Below are 23,289 nucleotides of genomic sequence, written 5' to 3'. Positions count from 1 at the left end.
TTATAGTATTATTAATATGTATACGATACACCATTGAAAGAATCATTACTACAAATCGCAATTTTGAACTTTATTATGTTGAGAACTGTTGAAATTGAAAGTGTGTTTTTACAGGAAAATAAAAATTATTTCCATTATCTTACCTGATAAATTGTAAAATTGTTATTCAAAGTATGAAACCCGAGATTTAATTGTACCGTTTTAAATGCATTCAAAATGATATGCGTGAAGTTGCTGCTGATATTTATAAACATAAAAATTTTGCGGCATCTCGAGACATTTCCTTATGTTTCATTTTAAACAAAGAAATAATTTACTATTGATCATACAAAGCGCTACTTTAAAATTAAGTACTTTATTAATAGCTTTGTATATTAAATTATATGTTTTCAATAAAAATTTTGCAGTACTTTATACAGACAATAGATAATAATTTCTGTATAATTTTTAGTATTTTTGATTCTTCGTATAATTATCATAATTATGAAAATAATACGTAAAATAATTTTTAAATTACGTACTTCTATTATATTTAAACATCTTAGTGATTTCATGACTTTCAATTGGCTACGCTTCTTCATATAGGGAACCCTAGATTAAACTAAATAATTTACACATGTTAATTTATTTTGATCACTATGTTTTCTAAGGGTTTAAAAAATAGTAATTTGAGCTTACAAAATTGTATTTAGCAGGCAAACGTACAATAAGAAAGCGTAAAGGATTGACCAGCGTATATCGATAATTTAACTCAATTTTACCTAAAATAGATTTTTTACATAAATCTGGTGTATACATTCTATATAACCAAAATATGGCAGGAGATCAAAAACAAAGTACTGAAGCAAAAGCAAAACCAATATTTCGTGATTTGTCGGCTGAAGATCCGGAGCCAGAAACAACAGAGATAGAGAGTCTCTGTATGAATTGCGAAAAAAATGTATGGTAACGTAAATTTACAATTAAAAACAAAATATCTCTAACTCATCTAACCAATATACTATTTTGTAAATACAGGGTGTTACTAGATTACTCTTGACAAAGATTCCGCATTACAAAGATATTGTGGTAATGTCCTTTGATTGCGAACATTGTGGCTTTCAAAATAATGAGATACAAAATAGTGGAAAAATTGCAGATAAGGGAATTAGGATAACGCTGCAAGTTAAAACTCTTAGAGATCTGAATCGTCAAATAGTTAAATCAGACTACACTAGTGTAAAAATTCCATCCTTGGACTTTGAGATTCCATCTAGATCACAAAAAGGAGAGATTACGACAATTGAGGGAATAATAGAAAGAACTATTGTGGGGTTGGAGCAAGATCAATCTGGAAGGAGACAAAAATGTCCAGATGCTGCGTCCCAAATTGACCACTTTCTTGAAAAGATAAGGAAGCTTAAATCTTTAGAGAAGCCCTTTACTATAATATTTGAAGATATATCAGGCGAATGTCATGTAGAGAATCCAAAACCCATGTTAAAAGATGAAGGATGTACTACAGTGCAGTTTAAAAGAACAAGGGAGCAAGATCATATTTTAGGAATCTACTCAGAAAATGACACAGATGATACTTTGTTAAAACCTATACAAGAAGGAGAATATCCTTTGGAACAAATTGAAGGAGAAGTACTTTCTTTCAGAACAAATTGTCCAGAGTGTAATTTTCCATGTGAAACCAACATGAAATTAACCAGTATCCTTTCCACATTACTTAACATTACAATATACTTTCTAAATTAGTTTACAATTAGTAGTACTCGCTTTTGTTTCGTCATGTATAGTTTCATTTTCAGAAAAAAAAGATTTTATCTTTAACTCAATGTATAGAAATTCCACATTTTAAGGAAGTTGTAATTATGGCAACGGTTTGCGAGTCTTGCGGACACAGAACGAACGAAGTCAAGAGCGGAGGAGGTATCGAACCCACGGGAGTGAAAATAGAAGTCACAATTACAGGAAGAGAGGACTTTAGCCGTGACTTGTTAAAATCCGAAACTTGTCATATGGAAATACCCGAATTGGAGTTAGAAATCGGTCCCGCTGCCTTAGGTGGACGTTTCACTACAGTAGAAGGCATTTTAGTAGCGATAAAAGAGCAATTATCATCATCGACAGCTTTCAGCGGTGATAGTAGCGATCCAGAAACTGTTAAACGGATGGAAGCCTTCATATCTCACTTAAATGAGGTTTTGGAAGGGAAACAAAAGATCACGCTTGTATTAGATGATCCAGCAGGCAATAGTTACATTCAGAGCCTGTCAGACGAAGGTTTAGATAGCGGTTTAAAAATCATTAAATATGAAAGAAGTTTCGATCAGAACGAAGAATTGGGGTTGAACGATATGAAAGTCGAAGACTATTAATCGTTCATCGCAAAGATTCACGAAATAAGGCAATGCCGATAATGTCAATATAATGTATTATATTTGAACGTGAAAAGAAAATGTATTATAAATGTACACTATACTGTGTAAATATACATTTTGCAATTTTATTGCAAAATTTTTTATCGAGACTCAAATTTCTATCTTCATTCCGTGTAATGATTAAGAGATAATTATACAACCGGTATAGCATCAAGTTTCTTTAGTTTTGGAAGTCTTCTGGTTGCCTGACTACGCCAAGATTCCGTGTCCATATTTTCACAAATAGGATTATTAATGAACAATAAATCTTCGAGATTCGGTATTTCTTGTAGACGATTAAACTCCGCCCAGTCTTTTACCAAATTATTCGACATGTAAAGTACTTTCAGCGCTTTTAATACGTTAACACCTTTAATTTTTTCGATCTGATTATATGATATCCACAATTCTTCTAAATGTTCTCCAACTGCTTCCAATCCGGAGAACGTCTTAAGATTGTTACGGCTCAGAGATAGAATTTTTAAATTCTTTAAAGAATTGATACCAGTAATTTTCTCTATCATATTTGTTGAGAGAGATAATTTCCTAGAAAACAATAAAAATTATTGACTTCAATATTTTTATGAAAAACATTGTGAAAAGATGTAACTAACTCGACGGCGGTAAGTGCCGCTAAATTATTATCCATTCTCTCAATCGGAGGCCATTGAAAAGACAAAATGATTTCTTTCTGTTCGCTTGAGATCAAACCAGTTTTTTCTTCCCACCGTTGAATAGCTTCTTTACATGTTGTTGCTTTAGCCTATGTAAAACGTACATTATAGATTTTTAGAAAAAATAAAAAATGCAATATCGTAAAAAAGCGAGTACCATGATTTATAGATCCATCCCTATTATATTAACCAGAGGGAACTTTCATAAATGTTATGTTGTTAAAGCATTAACAATGTATAAACGTAATTACTTCTGGTTAACTTCACTCATTGCACAAAAATGGCAATTCATTAATTTCATAGTATTAATTTTCTCTTTACAGTATTACATCATTCTGTCCTATTATTATATTTTTGGAACTCAAAATTAATAAAAATTCCAGTACAAAATAAAAGTATGAAACGTAAACAGAAATTGTAGTTAATGACCAATTGACAAATATAAATTTGTCATCATTAATAATGCCGTACAAAATCAACTGAAAAGTATACTTAAATTTGTAATAAGACGATGAACGTCAACGAAAGAATCGATATTGATAAACCATTATGGGATCAGTCTACGTATATTGGTAGACTGAAACATTACGCTTTCATTACTGATTGCCGTATGATTTTTGTGAACAATCAGAAATTAAGAGAAGCTAAACAATTCTGTGATGATTACAAGTAGGTAAATTTTAATTGCTCAGTTACTTTAAAATTTTGAATGATTAACTTTTGTCAGAAGAGGCAACATACCTCCCGGAACACGAATGTCCGATGTTATTCGTGCAAAGCAACTCAGGGACGGTGCATTTCATCCAGAAACTAGTGAATTAATACCTAGTTTTACCAGATTGTCCTTTCAAATGCCTACTTCAGTTATACTTACGGCGTCTATGTTAGCATGTCAAAAGTAAGTTTATAAGAACTTTTATCTTACAAAAACAGAATACTTTTTTAAGTAAAAAATTTAATAAATTCTCCCAGTAATTATTATATCCTATTACTAGAAGTACCCTTGCTATAATAATAATTCAAGCAGTACATCAAATACATAATGCTATTGTAAACGACGTGTACAAAAGTAAGCTAAATGGCGATGATAAAAGTGTAAAAAAAGCTTATTTATGTGCAGTTGCAACAGGCTCTATCATGACTATTTGTTGCAAAAGAATATTGGCTCAAAAATCATATACTTTTACTGTTAGTTGCTTGTTGCTTCTTTATGCTTCTTAGCGTCTTACATTATACTTTTTCTTATACTTTTCTGTCATCAGAGGTGTCTGCCATTTTGTGCAGTGACTACTGGTCACATAATAAATTTGCCAGTTATACGTTACAAAGAGATCACAACAGGAATTCCAATATACATGAAAGACAAAACAGAACCTTTCATGAAATCAAAAGTAGCAGCTGTGAAGAGTATTTGTGAATGTTTAGTCTCAAGAATAGCTATGTCCATACCATGTTTTCTTCTCATTCCAATCATCACTCAGAAACTTATGCCCTATTGTTTTTCTCAGCATCGACCATGGATCTTAATTTCAATTCAAACTGGTTTATGTGCTATAGGGTAATTTCTCAACTTTAATTTCACTGGTTTTTCACTCTAATTGTTTCTTATTAGATATGATTTATTTTTATAGCTGCATATTTGCAATTCCGTCCGCCCTTGCGATTTTCCCCGATAGAAAGTAAGAAATTTTATATCTTATTTCTTGTTCACATGCGAAAACACGCGATAATGCATTTTAATTGTTAAGCTCTATGAGTCCGATATTGATGAAGTTGCATCCATCCGAATATGAAGAGTTTAAGGAACATGTGAAAGAACATATAGATAAAGTGTATTATAATAAAGGTCTATAACATGTCCATTCGCACCTTTTTTTGATTTTGTTAGTAAATAACGTGTAATGTTTTTATAATGAAAAAATAGATATATTTTAGTAAAAAATTAATATCGCTAAATACAATTAATGTACTATATCTACATTCTTTTTCTTTTTTTTCATTTTCATAGGAATAGGTCCTGGTATTTTGAATACTGTGCTGTAAGAAAGGGAAATAAATGAAACACACAAATTAAGACTGTTATTATAAATTGAAACATTATTAGAATACTTACTGGCAGGTTGTGCATATTGGACTAAATTTACAAAATACTGAAAAAATATTTGTTTTATTTATTAGTTTTTGCATAGACCTATATTAAAATAGATTTTATTTTTACTTACTTGATAAACATATGGAGCATACATAGCCAATATCAATTAATTCTTGGTGACAAAAGCATGCTGCTCTATAATCTACTTTCACAGGTGGTGGAAGTACTAACTTTGATCTAACATTTGGGTCTGGTAAAAATATCCACTGAAATATAATTATAGACAAATAAAGTATTTACCAACAAATAACTAAATTATTTTTTTCCTTCTTACCAATAAATACTGTAATAATCCATTAAGTTGGGGCACTTTTAGATAATTTCCACCAGTAATATCACAGCCTTGTTGAAGTAAAGTCAATTCTTGATCTAAACTGCATACATCCAATATTATTCCCTATTTGTTCAATAAAGATATTAAGTTTAAGTTAGAGTCACATGGATATTAAAATACAAAAGTATGACAAACCATTTTTTGAGCAGTGAAGAATATGTTCATGTAATTCATATATTGTGTTGCTGAATCGTTACTAGCTGTGATCACAAGGATTCTTGAATATATTTTTTCACTAGCAACTTTCTCCCTTTCTAACCTTGCAACATAACACAATGCCATAGTCAATGCTCCAGATATAAGACTTTCACCATTTAATGGTTTGTCCATGGAAATTTCATTGATAACTTGCTGCAATTGTTGCCTTACGGTACGTTCAATCATGGTAAACTTTTCGTATTGTCCGTCAATTTGTCTAATTTCTAGTGGTTTTTCACATGGATATAAGAATTTTGCTCCATGGCTATGACATGCTATCACAGCAAGTTGATTATTAGACGATTGCATTAAATGAGCATTCGCAAAAACAATGGTAGAATCCAAGCATTGAGTCAATATCCTTGTTTCCTGTTTTATAATTCTTTGCACAGGGTTTACGTCTAATACAATTATTAATAAACTTGTTTCTATTTCTAAAATAAATAGGACAATTGTATTTACATAATAAGATTATAAAAATAATTTGTACATCTCAATAAAATAACTTTGATGAAGGAAAACATATATTACAGCTTTTTCATAGATTAGATAACCTCAACGTACCATTTGACATCTTGAATTAACGCAATTGCTTGATGTAAACATAAATTTAACTGGCTGAAAACATATTTCTACAAATTTAATATTAAACTTTAAACTTTCTCTTTTAACATTAAACTTTAGTAGCTTAAATTTCAGAAAATAAACGTTCAGTCCTGCCTATGCGTATCATCGGGTTTGTAAGAACTGAGCTACTAACTAGCGTCACCACAGAAATATTCTGGAAAATTCAAATATGTTTAATTTTTCAAATATAATCAAAATACAGATAAAATATTCTACTCCAAATTAATTAATTTTTCTTTTATATTTAATAATGAATTGAAAAAGCAGTTTTAGAAAATACTTAAAAATAATAAAACAAATATCATATTTTAACAAATATAACAAAACAAAAAGTCACTGAAATATTTTATTTTTGAAAAATAAGGTGATACAATTGTTAAAACTAGTAAATTGCAATTTACATAATGATTTCTTGAAGAATTGGCGTGCAAATATTCTTGACTTGCGCAAATTGTTCACACGAAACCACGCATGCTCATATACATATATCAAGATGATAGGTTGACGATTGGACGAAGCGAAACAAGTGTGAAATGGCATTGAGGCTATTGAGGTCATCGGAGTGTCTTTGAAAGGTTATCGAGTTTTGTCTGAAATTTGAAATCAGCCGCATTTGTGATCACGAAGTTACAGAGAACATGTTGCCACGATACCTAAAGCCTGTGTTAAACGTCGCTCAACAAGGAGCGAAGCGATTATCCACCAGCGCCAGAGTAAGTCTTGTTAAATAGCAATCGAAATCTCCATTAAGCATCATATTGTACAAGTAGTTTACTCTACTTTGTACCTCTATCATGTGCTTAATTCTTTATCAAATTCAGAATTACAACGATGTTTATCGATCATATCATTTAAAGTACACGTGAAGTACATTAGTTATGCAACTGTGAACATCATTGAAACGATTGAATGTCATTCGATTCTTAAAATATGTATTCAATATATATATAATATATAAATCTATTTCTCTGTAAATCTTTTGTGTGAAATTCCAGTTATTAAAAGGAAACTAGAAAGGAAACTATCGTAAAAATATTTCACGGTTACGCATGCGTATATGCCTTATATCTCTGTTTCTAATCTTTTTCGGGATATTTCGTTACAGTGCAACGCCAAGGTCGCGGTTTTGGGAGCAAGCGGAGGAATTGGACAGCCGCTATCGTTACTTCTCAAAGAATCATGCCTTATAAGCGAATTATCGTTGTATGATATCGTGCATACGCCAGGTGTTGCCGCTGATTTATCGCACATAAATACACCATCCAAAGTAAAAGGATACACCGGTCCAGATGAACTGAAAGATTGTGTTAAAGGAGCAGAGGTGTTTATTTTATTCAATTCATTCGAAATATTTACAAGGCATTAAAAATTTTTGTTCATTGTGTAATGTCTTTGTAGCTGGTCATTATTCCTGCTGGTGTTCCACGTAAACCTGGAATGACCAGAGATGACCTCTTTGACACAAATGCTTCGATAGTGAGAGATCTTACTAAGGCTATAGCAGAAGCATCCCCAAAAGCTATCATTGCCATTATTTCAAATCCAGTCAATAGCACTGTGCCTATCGCCAGTGAAGTCTTGAAGAAAGCTGGTGTTTATGACCCCAATAGAGTATTTGGTGTAACTACTCTTGATATTGTTAGAGCAAGCACCTTTGTCGCAGAAGCCAAGGTTCGTAAGAAATATAATACTAAATGAATCTTACATAATGTGTAAACTTAAGATTTTTATGCATCTATGGGAAATTTAAAAATTCATAGAATGCACATAATTGCAAAAATATAAAATAAAATAAAATAGCCAAAGTACAGTTACACTGCTTAATAAGTGAAATATATCTCTGCTTTGGTTCCATTTTTGTTACTGTGTTTACAGAAGTATGAATGAAATGCTAAACATCTACAAAGTATATATAATGTCAATTATATTATTTTCAGGGCCTTGACCCACAAAAAGTAAATGTGCCAGTTATCGGTGGTCACAGTGGTGTCACTATTATTCCATTGATTTCACAAACCAAACCCTCAGTTTCTTTCCCAGAAGATAAACTGAAGGCTCTCACTACCAGAATTCAGGAAGCTGGTACAGAGGTCGTTAAAGCGAAGGCTGGCACAGGTTCTGCGACGCTTTCAATGGCGTATGCTGGCGCCCGATTTGGTCTCTCTGTACTCAGAGCGCTTAACGGAGAACAGGGTATCGTAGAATGCACTTACGTTAAATCAGACGTCTGCGACACCAAGTACTTCGCAACACCGTGTCTCTTGGGCGTAAGTATAATTATTAAACAATAATGTATTTTAATATTTAAGTGTATTTAAGTAATAATATTTCTATTAAATTTCAGAAAAACGGACTCGAAAAGAATCTTGGTATCGACAAACTTAGCGAATTTGAGAAGAAACTGCTGGATGCAGCGATCCCAGAGCTTAAGAAAAACATTAAAAAAGGAGAGGATTTCGCGAGCAAGAAATGAATATCGCTATTTTGCTCATATAATTGATAATGAACTAAATAGCGAGTAATAAATTTATCAAATGAGACTCTACTATATTCAGTAATGATTATAAGACAGATTCGCGTTGTACGCGAAAAAAGAATTTTCATAAAAGGGAAAGGTAGATCCTTTGCCGATAAGTAGACATATACCTCGTTTTAAACGAAGTGGTATTTCAAAACACGAAGTGTTCTAATTTTAACATAAACGTATACAATTGTAATTAAAGATAAACTTTGTTAATTAGAAAATAAATCTTCTTTTAAGTGAAAAACAGTCCTCATCGATCTTCTTTATATTTTATCATTCTATTAACTTTATAGAAAACAATAGCACATAAACGATACAAATTTAGGGAATTATATGATCAGGCAAATTATCTATTATACTATTTCTTCTATTAGAATCAAAACAAATATAAATAGATAACCTTTAGTACAATGTCATTGGTGTATGGAATAAATAGAACAGTTTCATACTCGTTCGGTAGATCAACGAAAGCAGTTTAAAAATTCGTGATCCATATCGTGCAAATCAACTTCTCAAAAGAGTCTGCGTGAACTTACTTTCAAAATGTTGATACCTTCTTGACTAATCATTCATGAGCCCTTGGACTCGCATAACCATCAAATAGCAGTTTAAGAGGAAACCACAATGGCAAAGAGGAAAGCTTACAAACAATCTCGACGTAAGCAATGTCTTGATCAATCCCAGGAAAGTTTATTACAAAAATCAGATACCTCTGACGAGGTCGATTGCGTGCAACACAAATATACTCCATTCAAGAAAAGGTCGAAGTCCACTGAACGACTTTTGCATCAGAGATCCCCAGAATCTGTGCTCTTCGAATCCGATCAACCTGATTTGTCATGCTATGACGATTTAAGTCCAGAAATCATGCCCACGCTTCGTCGAATAAAATTAGATCTAAATAAATCAGACAAAAATGAGAAAAAAAAGAAAGTTGAACAAAAAGGACCAGAATTGATCGAAATAAAACAGGTAAACAATTTATTTAAGCAGAATATCGATAAGTCTACAGAAAAATGCTTTGCATTGGACAAAACTTTATCAATGAACGATGAAATAAAATTAGAAATGAATGACTGCCAGTCTCTGCAGGAGGAAAAATCTTTTTCAAGAACTAGGCTCGACGTTTATAGTTGCAATAACAAACTTTATTCCTCGAAATCGGCTTACAATTTTCCTTGCGATTACACATCAGAACTAACACCACAATTTACTAACTTTAATTCAGAATTAGAACCTCAAAATGGATACCATAATTTTTTTGATGAATTCCAAACTACGATCTCTGCTTGCGAGTCTGTGGGTCGATATGAAGAAAAATGGAACGGACAAGATCGAGATACGAGATATGAAATAGTAAACGAGAAGAATTCTGCGAATTCGGCTGGAAATAAATTTACTAATAATTGGAGCGATTGTAGACGAATTCTTTCGAATTTACGACACTTGAATAGTTTAAAGGTTCGAACAGCGAATCAAGAATTTTTTGGGAATCTTTTACCAAAATATAAGAAATGTGACGAAACAAGATTACTGCAGATAAGCCCACTTTCTTATAATACACCATCTTCGGAAGAAAATTCAGACGAACGAACGAATAAGCGTCCTTTTGTAGATAAAACTGACAAGATCGATAATAAAGTCGATGACATACGAGATTATAGGGAAGTAGAGAGTAATACGAGAATTAGAGCTCGTTCGTATACTCCTTGCAGTGGCTCTCCACCACCTGCCAAAAGATGTCGAACAACGCTGAAATTTGACGATGAAGAAGATATGGAGAGGTTAGAAAAACCTGTTGTTACCAACACGGTTACTGATTTATTACCAATGGAGAAAAAAAATGTTCAGAAACGTCTTTATCCTAAGCCGACGATAACGAAGACGCCTTGGAGCGCTGACAGCTCTGAATCTCCCACCACTTTAATTTTGGATCTTCCGGTTATGTCTAATTCTGGTGGATGCAACAAATGTCTCGAAGATGTAATTTTTTTATCACTGCATTACGAATTTTTATGCATTATGGAAAATTTAAAAATTCAGGACACTGTATATAATATGCAAAAATATCCACAGCTTAGATATAGTAGGTATTTAGCAGTTGAAACAAATCTCTGACCAAGTTTTTTATTTTTATTTTCAACTTATGTTCATAAAAATATGGATTTGCATAAATATTCGCAATCTATTCATTACGTTGTTTTTTAAATTCTTTAAATTCGAATAGGTGCATATTTATGAATTTTTTATACATGAAAATGATAAAAAAATATGATTGTAATGTAATCATTTGCAGCCCACATGCGCCAGCTTCCATGAAAACAAAAAGTCTCAAAGATTTCGTTCAGTCAAGAAACCCATCGCTAAAATCGTTCTGTTCTGCGTCTGGATGATAAAAAGAATAACGACTGTGTTGAAAGAGGCAAGTGTGCTTACGTAATAAGCAATCTATATCTATCATCCGGTTAATAATTATTTCAGAGTTACGAAAACTTCAAAGCTGCTACAACATCAATATCAACGAGGCGGCAAATGGAGGAGCTCAGTCAAATTGTGATAAAGTTACGCTTGGAGAACGAGCAGATGATCAACACATTCCTGGACAAAGTTACTCGTTTGTCTGACCAAATTACTCAGGTACATTATCCACTAAATTACGACTACCATTTATAACTCAAATCTACCTCGATACGAAAAAAAGATATAAATATGTTATCGAGTAAAATGTTAAAAGGCTTTCAGAATACAAAATAGAGTATAAAGTATCATAGTGGTGAGGAACGTTTATACGTTCGTCCTTAAAACGAAGGCATAATCTTGGCATAAATAGCTACCCTTCATTTGCAATTCTCCGCATTCTTCGCCTTATTAGCATATCTTTTTACCGTAGGTGCGTGCAAGTAACATAAGTGTCATCGGTGCTTTAACCGCAGAGGTTAGCGGCATGCAAGACATCACCAAGAAGTTGGCCAGTGGTAACGAAACTTTGATGCAGGAACTACAAAGATTGCAGCAAGCGTTGGAGAATACGCGAATAAAATCTCCAAAGAAACCTCCGTCGCCTCCACCACCGATACCATCAGTTCCACTATCATCTACCCCGTTTGCTGTTTTTCCTCCACCTCCTCCGCCACCCCCACCTCCCCCGCCACCACCAGCACCTCCTTTGCCATTTCTGCCTCCACCAGCTCCTGCACTTCCGCCAGCAAAGTCACCGGCGCAGCCGATTACACCGATCACCCCGAGCAACGGCAGAAGCGTCAGGATGCCCTCGAGAAAGTGCTCAACGCCGTTGTTTAATAGGCCAGCTATAACCGTCGAGGATTTGCTGAAGGTGACCCTAAAAAAAGCACCGCAGAACGTTAAGGTAAATCCGAGGATTGTTACACGCCGCTCCGTTAATTGGAGTATATGAACAAGTGGCGTGGAGAACTCTGTCCTTTCGAAGCTAGACCTCGCTATTGTTCGGAGGATTAGACGGCTTTCAGTTAGAAAAGTCGCTCAAGTTGTGACAGAATTACTCTTCTTCTTTATCTTTCGCGAATTAGGTTTTACGTATTTGATCGTAGATTATTGTTGGTTAATATCCGAGAAAAGTTGCGTACAGTAGCGGACAAAAGAAAAATGAAATATAAATAACTGTATAAAACAGAATTGTATCTTAGAGTAGCGAATATATACGTTCGCTTGGAAGTTCGTTGAAGTATTTTAAATACTCCAGTAGATCTAACCACTCGTTAAAGCGGCACAATTTTCAGTCTAGTTAATTGTTCCTCGACCCTCGTTGCCATTCGACCGGATACTTGAGGGGTTATTTAAAAATCCCAAGGTGATCTTTACATGTTTGAAAAATAAAACTCGAGAGATCTCCACGCAATTATACATCCCGCAGATATTACAAGAAACTACTTATGAAAAAATTATACAAATTACATTTATCAAAAACTTAGAATATATGAAGGATAAATTTTAATTTCAGGAAAATAGAAGAAACACAATACCAGGACCAAAGGGGCCAGTGGTTTCCTTGGACATGCTACGTAGCGTAAAATTAAAATCTGCCAGGCGCAGAACGAGCGATCAGATGTCAAGATCTCCGAGGAGCGGTCGAATACTTAAAACGCGAACAGCATCGAGCCTCAGCTTGTCTCCGATCATGAAAAGTACAGATAACTCGTTGAGTCGAATTCTGAAGCAGGTGGATATTAATAAACGGCCACGACGTCTGTTGACGAACTCGTCGAGTTTTCGCGAGAACATTATCGGAAAAGATAATCAGTCGCAGAAAGTGGAAGCCAGTGGTTCGCGATCAATGATTGTGTAAGCGCGTTACAGTTGATAATCATGGATTAAAGGAATCTCATGCGGTCAATGCAAGAGATATGTACACAATATTAGCAAATTAAATTATTCCGTGATTAAGTAATCGATATACGACAGATTGGGTCACCTAATATATAAAGAACATGTTTGTTTGTGATATCAGAGAATTTAATGTATGCCGAGTTTTCTTTTATAGCATCGTAACTTAATAAAAATGTAGAACATAAAACGATGGTATTTTACAGCGTGTAATTAAGATAGTCATATTCCACACCCTGTAATAATGCCTGTCTCTAATTGCTACCGGCATTGGATTCGTTTATATATATATATATATATATGTTTTTTTATGTATTAAATTATGATTCTGTGACATTCATTAGAATTGTTATTGAAGATCCTTGTTTCAGGTGACTCCCTCTGAACCGATGATACATGGCGCGATACACACAATATTTTATATATTTAATTATAATCTTTAACAGTGACGCGTATGTTGATATTTAGTAATATATATTAATAAAGATCCGAAGAAACGATTAGAGAGTTGTAATTACTTTATTTGTAGCTTTCACGTGTGTGTGTGGTTTTACAGAAAAAGGTCGTATCCGGTGTAATCGCATTGATTGTAATAATAGTTAGTAGTAGTAATAGTACAGAGCGTGAGAACGCATACGAATCCGAAAAAAGAAACGACAGATTTAGTTCTCCTCCAAATGACGATAAATTTCGATATCCAGGTCTAATTATTCGCTCTCGTGAACTGGGTTAGCGACAAGATGGAATGATCCGAAGATAATTATAAGAAGAAATAGAAAGAGATACACAACTAATGTTTAGAATACAGAGATAAGAGCAAATATATTACATCTAGAAAGATGGAACAATAGATGTGTAATGTGGTATGTGTTATTTCCTTTTTACCGTCTTTCTCTTCCGTGTTTTTTCTTTTTTTATAAAAATTGACTAAGCACGCACAACGATAATGAATAAAGGATAAAAGCGGTCTCAATCGATACACCGATCATCTATTATTCGTCCCTAATAATCCTACAGTAAAACCCAGGTGGTATCAATGCCTACCTACGATTTTATTTTATTTTAGCCGAGGACACTACATTTACGTTTTTTTCTTTTTTTATTCATTTCATTATGAATCACACGCTACATCGTCGACGATAATAATAATGTTATCGCGTTTGGCTACTCATCTTGTTTTTAATCCATCGTGTAAGCAAGTAATTGGATGAGGTATCTCACAGTTTATCGTCGTTTGGAATTCAATTTATGCCACATTCAATTGCCACTGACAAGTTTTCTTTACTGTACCTTAAAATTTTGCTTTTTCTTTTTCTTTTAAAGATTTATCGCTCGTACGCGTGGTATGTTATGCACGTATTACGTATATTTTACGTAAACTATATATATATAATATATATTATATGCAATTCTTATCCAATGATTCCGATATTTTCTCTGCTCCTCCACTGTTCTATATTCTTCCTTTCTTACGGTTCCATTACCTTTCATGGTATGTTTTTCACGCGATTATCAAAATTACTTTCGGGATGGTGATTTCTTTTTTGCTTTTTATTCCACGATACGCTCTAAACTGTTCGTTTCTCTCCACATTATCGCTTGAACGATTCGCGTCGATTAAATTCCTCTTCTTTTTTTTCTTTCAATACCTTAATTTTATGATCTTAAGATTACTCGCATATACTTACTTACGGTGCCGTTGATATTACTTTGAGTTATTCTTTGTAACGTTACTTTATAACATGATTATCAATTTGTATCGTGTTATTAATACCTAAATACAGGGGCACGATGTACACCAAAAAATTTCTAGGCAGAGTTCTCGATTTTTCATTTTTCATTTAGCGCGTTCCCTTCGGCTTCTGTTTCTCTCTTCTCAGGTATACACCTCGCTTTTTTGCTGCACGCTTACACGAACGTCATCGACATTTTCTCGATCGCGAGAGAAAACTGCACGGATTTTTTTCTACATGTAACACAGTGACGGTCAGAAACATATTTGTTACGACTGAGATATGCAAGCACGCAACTTTGCACACATAACTTCATTGCATGTTTGAATCATCAAGCAAGACGTTACTATTCTTGAACACAGAAACATTGCACTTAAAGGATCGTTTTACAACGCTGACATAACAAATTTTCGACCGACACTATTTACCTTGACAAACAAATAATTCTACTGTTGTATCGCTAAGCTTACCTCGGTTAAGATGCGCAAACAAATTCTTTGCGTAAAGACTAACGAAGTCCGTCTAACGTTTTATCATTGGAATGTTTCCCGGCTGTTTTTTCATATATATATTTCTTTTTCTCGTAAGCGAAAATCGACGGAATGGTTCATCGATAGGTGAATGGACGCACGGCTAAGATCAACTAAGATACAGTGGAATCGAGGACAGTGATAATAGCAAAAGTGAGCGCGGGTGAAGAACGAGTCGGGATACAATCGTTTATTCTGTAATTCGTTATACCACAGTGATCGTTATAGTTTACAGAGGGGGGCGTATGAAAAAGTACAACCACAATTACAGACTAGCTAGATAGCTACTTGTTTCCTGCATTTCCTGACTGTAGAACGTAATTTGCCCATTCTTTCTCTTCTTCGTGTTAGAAGTTCATCTACCGTGATTTCTTTGTTTTCAACCCTCCTCTCGACGACCAGAGTGCTCTTTCGTCATAATGGAGTATGACAACTGACCGGAGTATGAAAGAACACGTCGAGAATAGTGTACATTTTGTTTCTCACTCACAATTAAAAGAATTTGTTGTTCTCGATTTTAACATAAAATTTGATTCTGCGAAAGCCAGACTTAAGACAGACTGATGTTATTGCATTTTGTTAAGTACGTCGCTTTCGCGGTAAGCACATGTTCTTAAATCATATTTAAAAGTGACTACACGAGAGAACCCATGCTCGAAATCTATATGGTATATGAAATTACTTGCTTTGCAAACCGGGACACTTCGTCGGAAGTACATTCATAATATCTTATACAGAAAGCAGAGATGAAGGCGCGTGGTTCTATTTTGACCGTTTTCTTAGCCAACACATCGATCAACCACGTATCTCCAACTCTGGAGGAGACGCGTTTATCCCTTAGATAAACAGATGATTTACACTCGATTTACACGCATACATTAATAATAACGGTATTTATTATAGTATGCGAGAGTAATGATGCGCGCAGTAAAAAAGCGGGGAAGAGGACGAGGAGGAGATTGGGGATGGGTGAAAACAAACGAACACAATATGCACTTCGATCGACGTCGAGCCATTAACATGTTTCGTTATTGGTGAAACGTTATGGGTGGGGGATAATGCTATTCGTTCTCACTCACTGAAACCAACAAAAATGAGAGTTTATTCCGACTGGGTTAGCGCATATTCTTCTCTCTTTTTCTTTCTTTCGTTTCATGTTCTTTCTCTTTGTCGTTTTGTTTAATTAATACGGATGAATATATGCGCATAACGTCAGTCGGCGCCAACTCAACATTCTCGACATCGTCCACTGAAAAAGACAGTATTTTTGTTTCTTCTCGATACGTAAAGGCAAAGAATAGTGCCACTCTAAATGCTCTTGCAGTCTCTCTATTTACCGCAGAGTGTATGTCCTTTTTTACGTTGTTACTTTTCTGCGCGCTCCTTAATTCAATGTGTGTATGTTATTTCGAATGATTTTTTTTCATTTTTGTTTGTATTTTTTTTTGGAGTAACCGTACGTGCGTGCTTAGGGTCACGCAATCGCTAAACATCTCCCCTTCCCACCCCGAACTGCCACCTGCTGAATTGTTTTCTTTTGCTTACAAGTTATTAAGAGTTTTTTGCTTTCTTGTGTTTTTTCAGTTTTATATGCGCAAGATAACACTCACTACAGTTAGAGTTACGATACGTCCTGATCTTCCACATCTTGCAACTGCTCTTTCTGTTCGCCCTCCCCTGCGCAACACAAGAAGAAAATTCGTTAATAAACACATTCCACTTCAATCACGATAAAATATTGGTTGTACAACCCAGTAGTAGGGTAGGGTCGGCACAACTACTAATCAAAAACTGGGTGTGAGTTATTTTGACCCTAACCTGCTAATTGTAGGATCTAAATGGTTAAGGAGAAAAAAGGAGAAGGATCGATCGGATTGCTCACCAGGTGACTTATAATGCAAGGGCGTATTGGACAGGATATGCCTGAATTCAAACATTGGTGGAAACAGCCGCAGCCTCGTTTTCACGATCAGCTTCGAACTCTAAATCACAGACTAATCATTCTAATTCCCCATCACCCTTACACATATGATTTCAATAATTAAATTAAAAGCCATAATACGGAATCATTTGCGATCAATGGATTAATAACGTAATACAAAATTTGAAGCTTCTAAAGAAGCTTTACCATCCCAATATCATCTTTTCTTCAAACGTCGAAGCTTTCAATTATTCTGCATAAAATGAATTTCATTCTTTCAATATATTATTCTGCATAAAATATAAATTTTATCATGAAATAAATCAACCTACTCTTCCTACGCGAGTCTGTTATTTTATGAAAAATCTAATATAACGAGAAGATTTTATCGCGCTGCTGCAATACATATTATTGATCGTACGACGTCGCTTCTACAGCCTGGTGTAGTGGTGGTGAACATTTTAAACGCAACGAGCAGTTTTTTTTTTTTTTTTCACGAAAAGATATACTAACCGTCTCCTTGCATATCCGACGTCCAGAGAGTAAGATTGTCCCTGAGAAGCTGCATGATGAGGGTAGAATCTTTGTAACTCTCCTCGGACAACGTGTCTAGTTCCGCGATCGCGTCGTCAAAGGCAGCTTTCGCGAGACGGCATGCTCTGTCGGGACTATTGAGGATCTCATAATAGAACACGGAGAAGTTGAGCGCCAATCCTAAGCGGATGGGATGAGTCGGTGGAAGGTCGGTCATGGCGGTGTCGCTCGCCGCTTTGTAAGCGACCAGAGAGTTCTCTGCCGCTTCCTTCCTGTCGTTGCCGACGGCGAACTCAGCAAGGTAACGGTGATAATCGCCCTTCCTACAAAAACAAAAGAATGGAAATTCGAACCCGATCGACTTTTATTATAAAAAAATTAAAAATTAGATACCAAGACGACAGTAGATGATAAGTCACATTTTTTATCTTTTTATACAAGTTTTGTACAAAAAGAATTTTGAAACAATTCAGTTATGTCGTCAATTAATTCTATTTCATCAAAATTATGTCTTTATTTGGTCTTGCAGGTACGCGTGCGATTTTTCATTTACTTCAAAATTTCCAAAATACTCTTTGTCTTAATAATTATACCTTTCGCTTCTAAAAAATATTGCCAACTATTATCAGCTATTTTTAACACATTTACGTCTTTGAATAGACAATAGCTTGTTTCCATCTTCAGCTGTATCACATTAAAATCCTAAAGTGATATTAAAATCAGAAAATCAACAAAAAATACTTATCACATTTAGCTCCTGTGGTTTCCATATATATATCATGCTAATCTTCAGTTATAATCTGTTACTAGAATACATAGAGTATAATTTCTTAAAAGAATATGATCTCGTAAAAATGTCTCAGCCTTGTTAAGAATTTCCTTCGCTAGTTTCTTTCATTCACGCCCGGCATATTTTATACAACATACGCGTATGTTATTAATATTCATTGTAACATTAAGTTTAATGAGCTGCGGCGCAGATGTTCGTAAAAAGTACTGATTATATGTAATTAAATCGTGCGAATCACACACAATACACAAGGATGGTGAAATCGACGAGCTAATTTCAAATATTAGATAAAAGATTTCCAAGAGACTACTGTACACAAATATTCTTTGCTAATAATACAGTAAAATCAAATCTCTAGCTTATTCATAAGTCATAGTCAAGTAACGAGTATCGTACCGTCATTTAATTATCGAAACAGCAGCTGAAAGTTTTAGAAAATAATATACCTCAAAAATCAGTGACCGAAACGGAAAGTTCTTCCGTGTTGCTTGTTACTTCTTAATTTAAACTGTCTCGCTCTCCAGAATCTCGAATGCTATCTTAAACAACTAACTCTCTTTTTGACTTTACAATATAACTCCAACGATTTCACAATCGATGACATTCAACATACAAATTAATTCGAATATTCTGGTCAATATTCTTCTGGCCTTAATTCAATTTCATATATATATCAGGTCGTCTGAAAAGTTTCTCTCGTTTTAGAAAGAAATAATGGATGCACAACATTTTTCGTCTTGTATTATTTTATCGAATTACGTATGATCCATTTTGTTCTATCGAAATAAAGATTACAACGTTAAGACAGATTAGGTTTCATGTTTGTATAAAGATGCATCGTTGTAAAAGACGTGTCTGTAAAAGAAAGACACTTTTCGGACAACCTATATATATATATATATATATATATATATATATATATATATAGTAATTGTTTTGTAATAGCATGCGTAACACGCCTCTAATTAAAAAAATAAAATACGAGGAATTTTAAATTTTTCAATATATGTATCTTGAAAATTAAGAAAATGTTAGATAGAATATTCTTGTAAGAATACAAAGCAAAAATGGAGGTCCCGATTTAAGGTCAGCAGTTTTCTTACATTTTGTAATAGAAGACTTTCGACTCTCCAGTAGACGCACACGGGAGCAGATGTTTGTCCAAAACTCCGAGGATATCAGCGCAGATGTCTTTCAGTTCCTTTTCGACCTGAGATCGGTACTGGCGGATCATCTCCAGCTTTCTCTCGGCACCTTTGTTCTCCTCCTTTTGTTCAATGCTAGATATTATTCTCCAAGACGCCCTTCTCGCACCGATCACATTTTTGTAGGCGACAGAAAGGAGATTCCTCTCCTCGACGGTCAGCTCCACGTCCAGCGAAGCAACCTTCTTCATCGCCTCGACCATTTCTGCAAAATCACGCCGGCGTCGCCGTCGACGAAAGTGTCATTAAATTGAAATTTTTAAAATTTCTAAGGAATAAAGGATAAGCAACAGTAATAAATATAAAGAATGACAAAGAATTATAGATAAGATAAGAAATTAATACAGATAAGATAAACATCTTTTTTAAACTAATATTTTGCAAATAGATTTGAAAAGATTTTTTTTTCAAATATTTAAATTTTGTTGAAAGAATGTATGTTCGATGTTTTGATAAAGGTATCGAACTTACCGAGGTATGCTACATGCAATCATGGGAAAGTAATGAATCGGAAATGATTTATTGATTATTAATAAGTGGTTACCCTGTGTGTAAATATATTATTAGTTTCATCTGAGATATTAGAGAGGCTCTGCGCGAGAAAGAGGATAAAGTGGCGCACAAGCATATATTAACCTGCTGCCCCTTGAACTTTGCAAGGAAGTTGATTAGTATTATGTATTTATTATCTATAGATACACAATGTTCGAGAATAATGATATCGATCTGGGTACACGTACTTTTGTCTGCGTCTCGTTATTCGCATTACTTGCAGAAAATAAATCTGATTAACGATAAGTTTACATTATTATCTATCATTTGAAAACTGGACATCAACTTTGATACGTCAATGCGTTGTCGCATCTTATATTCAGGCGACATTATAATCTGTGGTTCCGCGATAGGATCGATAGCTGGCTGTAAAAGTTATTACGGGAGCGTGCAATAAGCGGAGAACTGATTAAAGACGATGATGGATATGGGCTCCTACTTCCGGAATACAAGATACAATTAAAAATCTCTCAAATTCTTTACGATAACTCTATTTATAAAAAAAAGAAAAGAAACGGATGCCCTTAGAATAATCAATTATTAACATTGAAGTAACATAATTCATCGACCATTAAATGTATAAATATTTGAATTACAGAGAAGATTAATCTATATCCTCTCTTTATTATCGGTCGGCTAAGATCAACAGAGGTTTCATGATGTCATTTATGAGAAGAGATCAGGCTCAAGTTCATGATGGTTCCGGACGGCAAGAATTACTGTGAACATGGTATACCCGGTGACGGAGGTGTACAGAAACGTAGGATAGCTAGTACAGATCAATACTTTCCTTCTGCTATGGCCCCTCTTTTCCCCCACTCTGCCCGCATATCTCACCCCTTCCCGTTCTCACCCTCCACTCGTAATCTCGCCCGTCGTCCTTTCCTCTCCCTTCTCTATCCCCCTCCGGTGTCTTGCTCTCGCTCAACCCTCAAATTTGCCCACCGCCCTTCCTTCTCCTCATCCCGGGAGAGTCGCATAGCTCCTCTCCCTTCTACCCTGTCATTCTTCACGCTTAGCGGCCGTTTCAACCGGGGATCTCAGTATTTCTACCCTTTAATATGCCTGTCTCGATTAACGTGTTCACGCGGTGACGAAAACAGCGAAATTATGAAAAGCAGCTTCACAGAATAAATGAAAACGCTATTCCCTTTGTCCGTGTCATTAGCTCGTTCCTTTCTTCATTTTCGACCTTAAAAACGTGTAACATGGTTTCTAGTAATTTTTAGTTTACTAAAGTAGAATACATAGGATGAGTTTAGGTACGAGATTGCTACAATGTGCATCTATAGAGAATTTATTGAAGAATTTTCTTTAGTAAAGAACTTTCGAAAAAAAATGTTACAATTCGCTAGCAGACACATTCGGATACGTTTGTTCTTAAAATGAAACTAGTTTACAAGAAATATGAGAGATTTGTATGTAGATACATTGTACTTCCGCAAAATGTCAAACGCGTGTGCTTGATTTGCAGGCCCGATAACATCCCACGAAACAAAGCGGTATTTAGTAAAATACATCTAGGGAGAAATGCAAAACGAGAGAGGTTTGTAAAACGATGAGATTTGACGGTTCCCCCTACTACCGCAACGAGTGACCCCACTACGAGTTGCTTTCGCCAGAAGCGATGTAAAAATTTCTACAATCGAAATTATTACCTTACTGCGTAGATACTACGTAATAAGAAATGATACACGAGAAAATTAAATATAGAGGAAAAGCTGCGAGGCTACAATTTTCCGAAAGTGTTATCGCCGATTCCATAGATCGGTCGGTCGATCGACTAAATGATTTCTCTCGGCTTTCAAGGCCAAATGCCACGAGCAGAGCACGCGTTACTACGTGTCTAAGGAGTAACCCGGCAGCGATTGGTAAGTATCGTGCCGTGTCTATGCGTCATACACGTCGGTGAAGGACCGACTTGTCTCGTTATCTTGCGAGGGACCCCGTAAAGTAATGAACACAGCACGCCTAGCAACGCTGTCTCGGCGTTAGCTAACTTGTTTCGACGAAACCGATATAACCCAAAAACGACGAAACTTTTTTCATGCCTTCTTGCCCGATCATTCGAAAGAGCTCTGGATAACTTGAGTATCTTGACAGATTCTAACGAGCCTCAAGCTCAGTGACAGAGAATCTAAGAACAAACCTACCCTTTAATAAAAAAACACCGGTTACGAACCGGCAACTTGGCCAACATCGTGTATGGATTAGTCATATTTGACGTTTCACAGGCTTTTGACAGATCCAATGAGACATGATCCCAGTTCGAGGTTCTCGATTCTCAGAAGAGAATCGTTACATATCCGATGAAATCGTACGGCAGGCACGTCATGAGGGCGGTGCTACCTCCTTTCTCTTTGTGGCAGTGCTTTGTGGTCGATTTCGTGGATTTCATTTTGGCGCAGGCCGGGTCCTTTTCCCGGAAAATATGTACTCACCGTCGTAGCGTTCCGCTTGCTCAGCCAATTTCGCTTTATAAACGTTGTCCTCCCGTTCCGACATCTTGGATGCTTGTGGATTTCACGGGTAAACGAAAGGTTTCAGGGAAATCACACCAAATACTCGTTTCACCGAAATACGTACACCTCGTCGTACAGCCACTCGCAAGCTCACTGACCAAGATGGCGGCGCCCGCCAACAATCGAAAGCAGTTCCCACTTCGCGCAGCCTCTGCAGACGCTCCACTCGCCATGCGCTCTCGACGTGTATTACTACGCGTGACGTCATCCGATTACCGACGCC

At 35.3% G+C, this 23,289-nt stretch overlaps 7 protein-coding genes across 7 annotated transcripts; 4 read left to right on the top strand and 3 right to left on the bottom strand.

The window, feature by feature from the left end:
* Positions 1-596: 596 nt before the first annotated feature.
* LOC132914024 (zinc finger protein ZPR1) lies at positions 597-2,518 on the top strand. The gene is made up of 3 exons (XM_060972786.1): positions 597-940; positions 1,018-1,696; positions 1,831-2,518. Exons 1-3 carry the CDS (start codon positions 815-817, stop codon positions 2,364-2,366), a joined length of 1,341 nt encoding a protein of 446 aa, XP_060828769.1. The 5' UTR covers positions 597-814; the 3' UTR covers positions 2,367-2,518.
* Positions 2,519-2,521: 3 nt separating this feature from the next.
* LOC132914140 (dynein axonemal light chain 1-like) lies at positions 2,522-3,353 on the bottom strand. The gene is made up of 3 exons (XM_060972978.1): positions 3,345-3,353; positions 3,023-3,171; positions 2,522-2,954 (listed from the first exon to the last, which is right to left on the bottom strand). Exons 1-3 carry the CDS (start codon positions 3,351-3,353, stop codon positions 2,561-2,563), a joined length of 552 nt encoding a protein of 183 aa, XP_060828961.1. The 3' UTR covers positions 2,522-2,560.
* Positions 3,354-3,593: 240 nt separating this feature from the next.
* LOC132914138 (sideroflexin-2-like) lies at positions 3,594-4,936 on the top strand. Its single transcript, XM_060972977.1, has 6 exons — positions 3,594-3,751; positions 3,810-3,980; positions 4,078-4,177; positions 4,276-4,640; positions 4,714-4,761; positions 4,831-4,936. Exons 1-6 carry the CDS (start codon positions 3,594-3,596, stop codon positions 4,934-4,936), a joined length of 948 nt encoding a protein of 315 aa, XP_060828960.1.
* Positions 4,937-4,986: 50 nt separating this feature from the next.
* On the bottom strand, positions 4,987-6,640 carry LOC132914026 (general transcription factor IIH subunit 3). The gene is made up of 6 exons (XM_060972788.1): positions 6,331-6,640; positions 5,704-6,200; positions 5,509-5,631; positions 5,305-5,440; positions 5,196-5,232; positions 4,987-5,119 (listed from the first exon to the last, which is right to left on the bottom strand). Exons 1-6 carry the CDS (start codon positions 6,338-6,340, stop codon positions 5,044-5,046), a joined length of 879 nt encoding a protein of 292 aa, XP_060828771.1. The 5' UTR covers positions 6,341-6,640; the 3' UTR covers positions 4,987-5,043.
* A 259-nt stretch (positions 6,641-6,899) lies between these two features.
* LOC132914025 (malate dehydrogenase, mitochondrial) lies at positions 6,900-9,163 on the top strand. Its single transcript, XM_060972787.1, has 5 exons — positions 6,900-7,106; positions 7,499-7,714; positions 7,792-8,064; positions 8,331-8,660; positions 8,738-9,163. Exons 1-5 carry the CDS (start codon positions 7,032-7,034, stop codon positions 8,864-8,866), a joined length of 1,023 nt encoding a protein of 340 aa, XP_060828770.1. The 5' UTR covers positions 6,900-7,031; the 3' UTR covers positions 8,867-9,163.
* Positions 9,164-9,353: 190 nt separating this feature from the next.
* Positions 9,354-15,780, top strand: LOC132914020 (uncharacterized). Its single transcript, XM_060972771.1, has 5 exons — positions 9,354-10,900; positions 11,214-11,339; positions 11,399-11,554; positions 11,808-12,284; positions 12,897-15,780. Exons 1-5 carry the CDS (start codon positions 9,542-9,544, stop codon positions 13,239-13,241), a joined length of 2,463 nt encoding a protein of 820 aa, XP_060828754.1. The 5' UTR covers positions 9,354-9,541; the 3' UTR covers positions 13,242-15,780.
* LOC132914027 (14-3-3 protein epsilon) lies at positions 13,780-23,199 on the bottom strand. The gene is made up of 4 exons (XM_060972790.1): positions 22,986-23,199; positions 19,891-20,197; positions 17,977-18,320; positions 13,780-17,219 (listed from the first exon to the last, which is right to left on the bottom strand). Exons 1-4 carry the CDS (start codon positions 23,047-23,049, stop codon positions 17,164-17,166), a joined length of 771 nt encoding a protein of 256 aa, XP_060828773.1. The 5' UTR covers positions 23,050-23,199; the 3' UTR covers positions 13,780-17,163.
* Positions 23,200-23,289: the final 90 nt, after the last annotated feature.

This window comes from Bombus pascuorum, chromosome 14 (assembly GCF_905332965.1).
Source record: "Bombus pascuorum chromosome 14, iyBomPasc1.1, whole genome shotgun sequence".
NCBI classification, from domain to species: domain Eukaryota; kingdom Metazoa; phylum Arthropoda; class Insecta; order Hymenoptera; family Apidae; genus Bombus; species Bombus pascuorum.
This window is presented reverse-complemented; position numbering and strand designations above follow the sequence as displayed.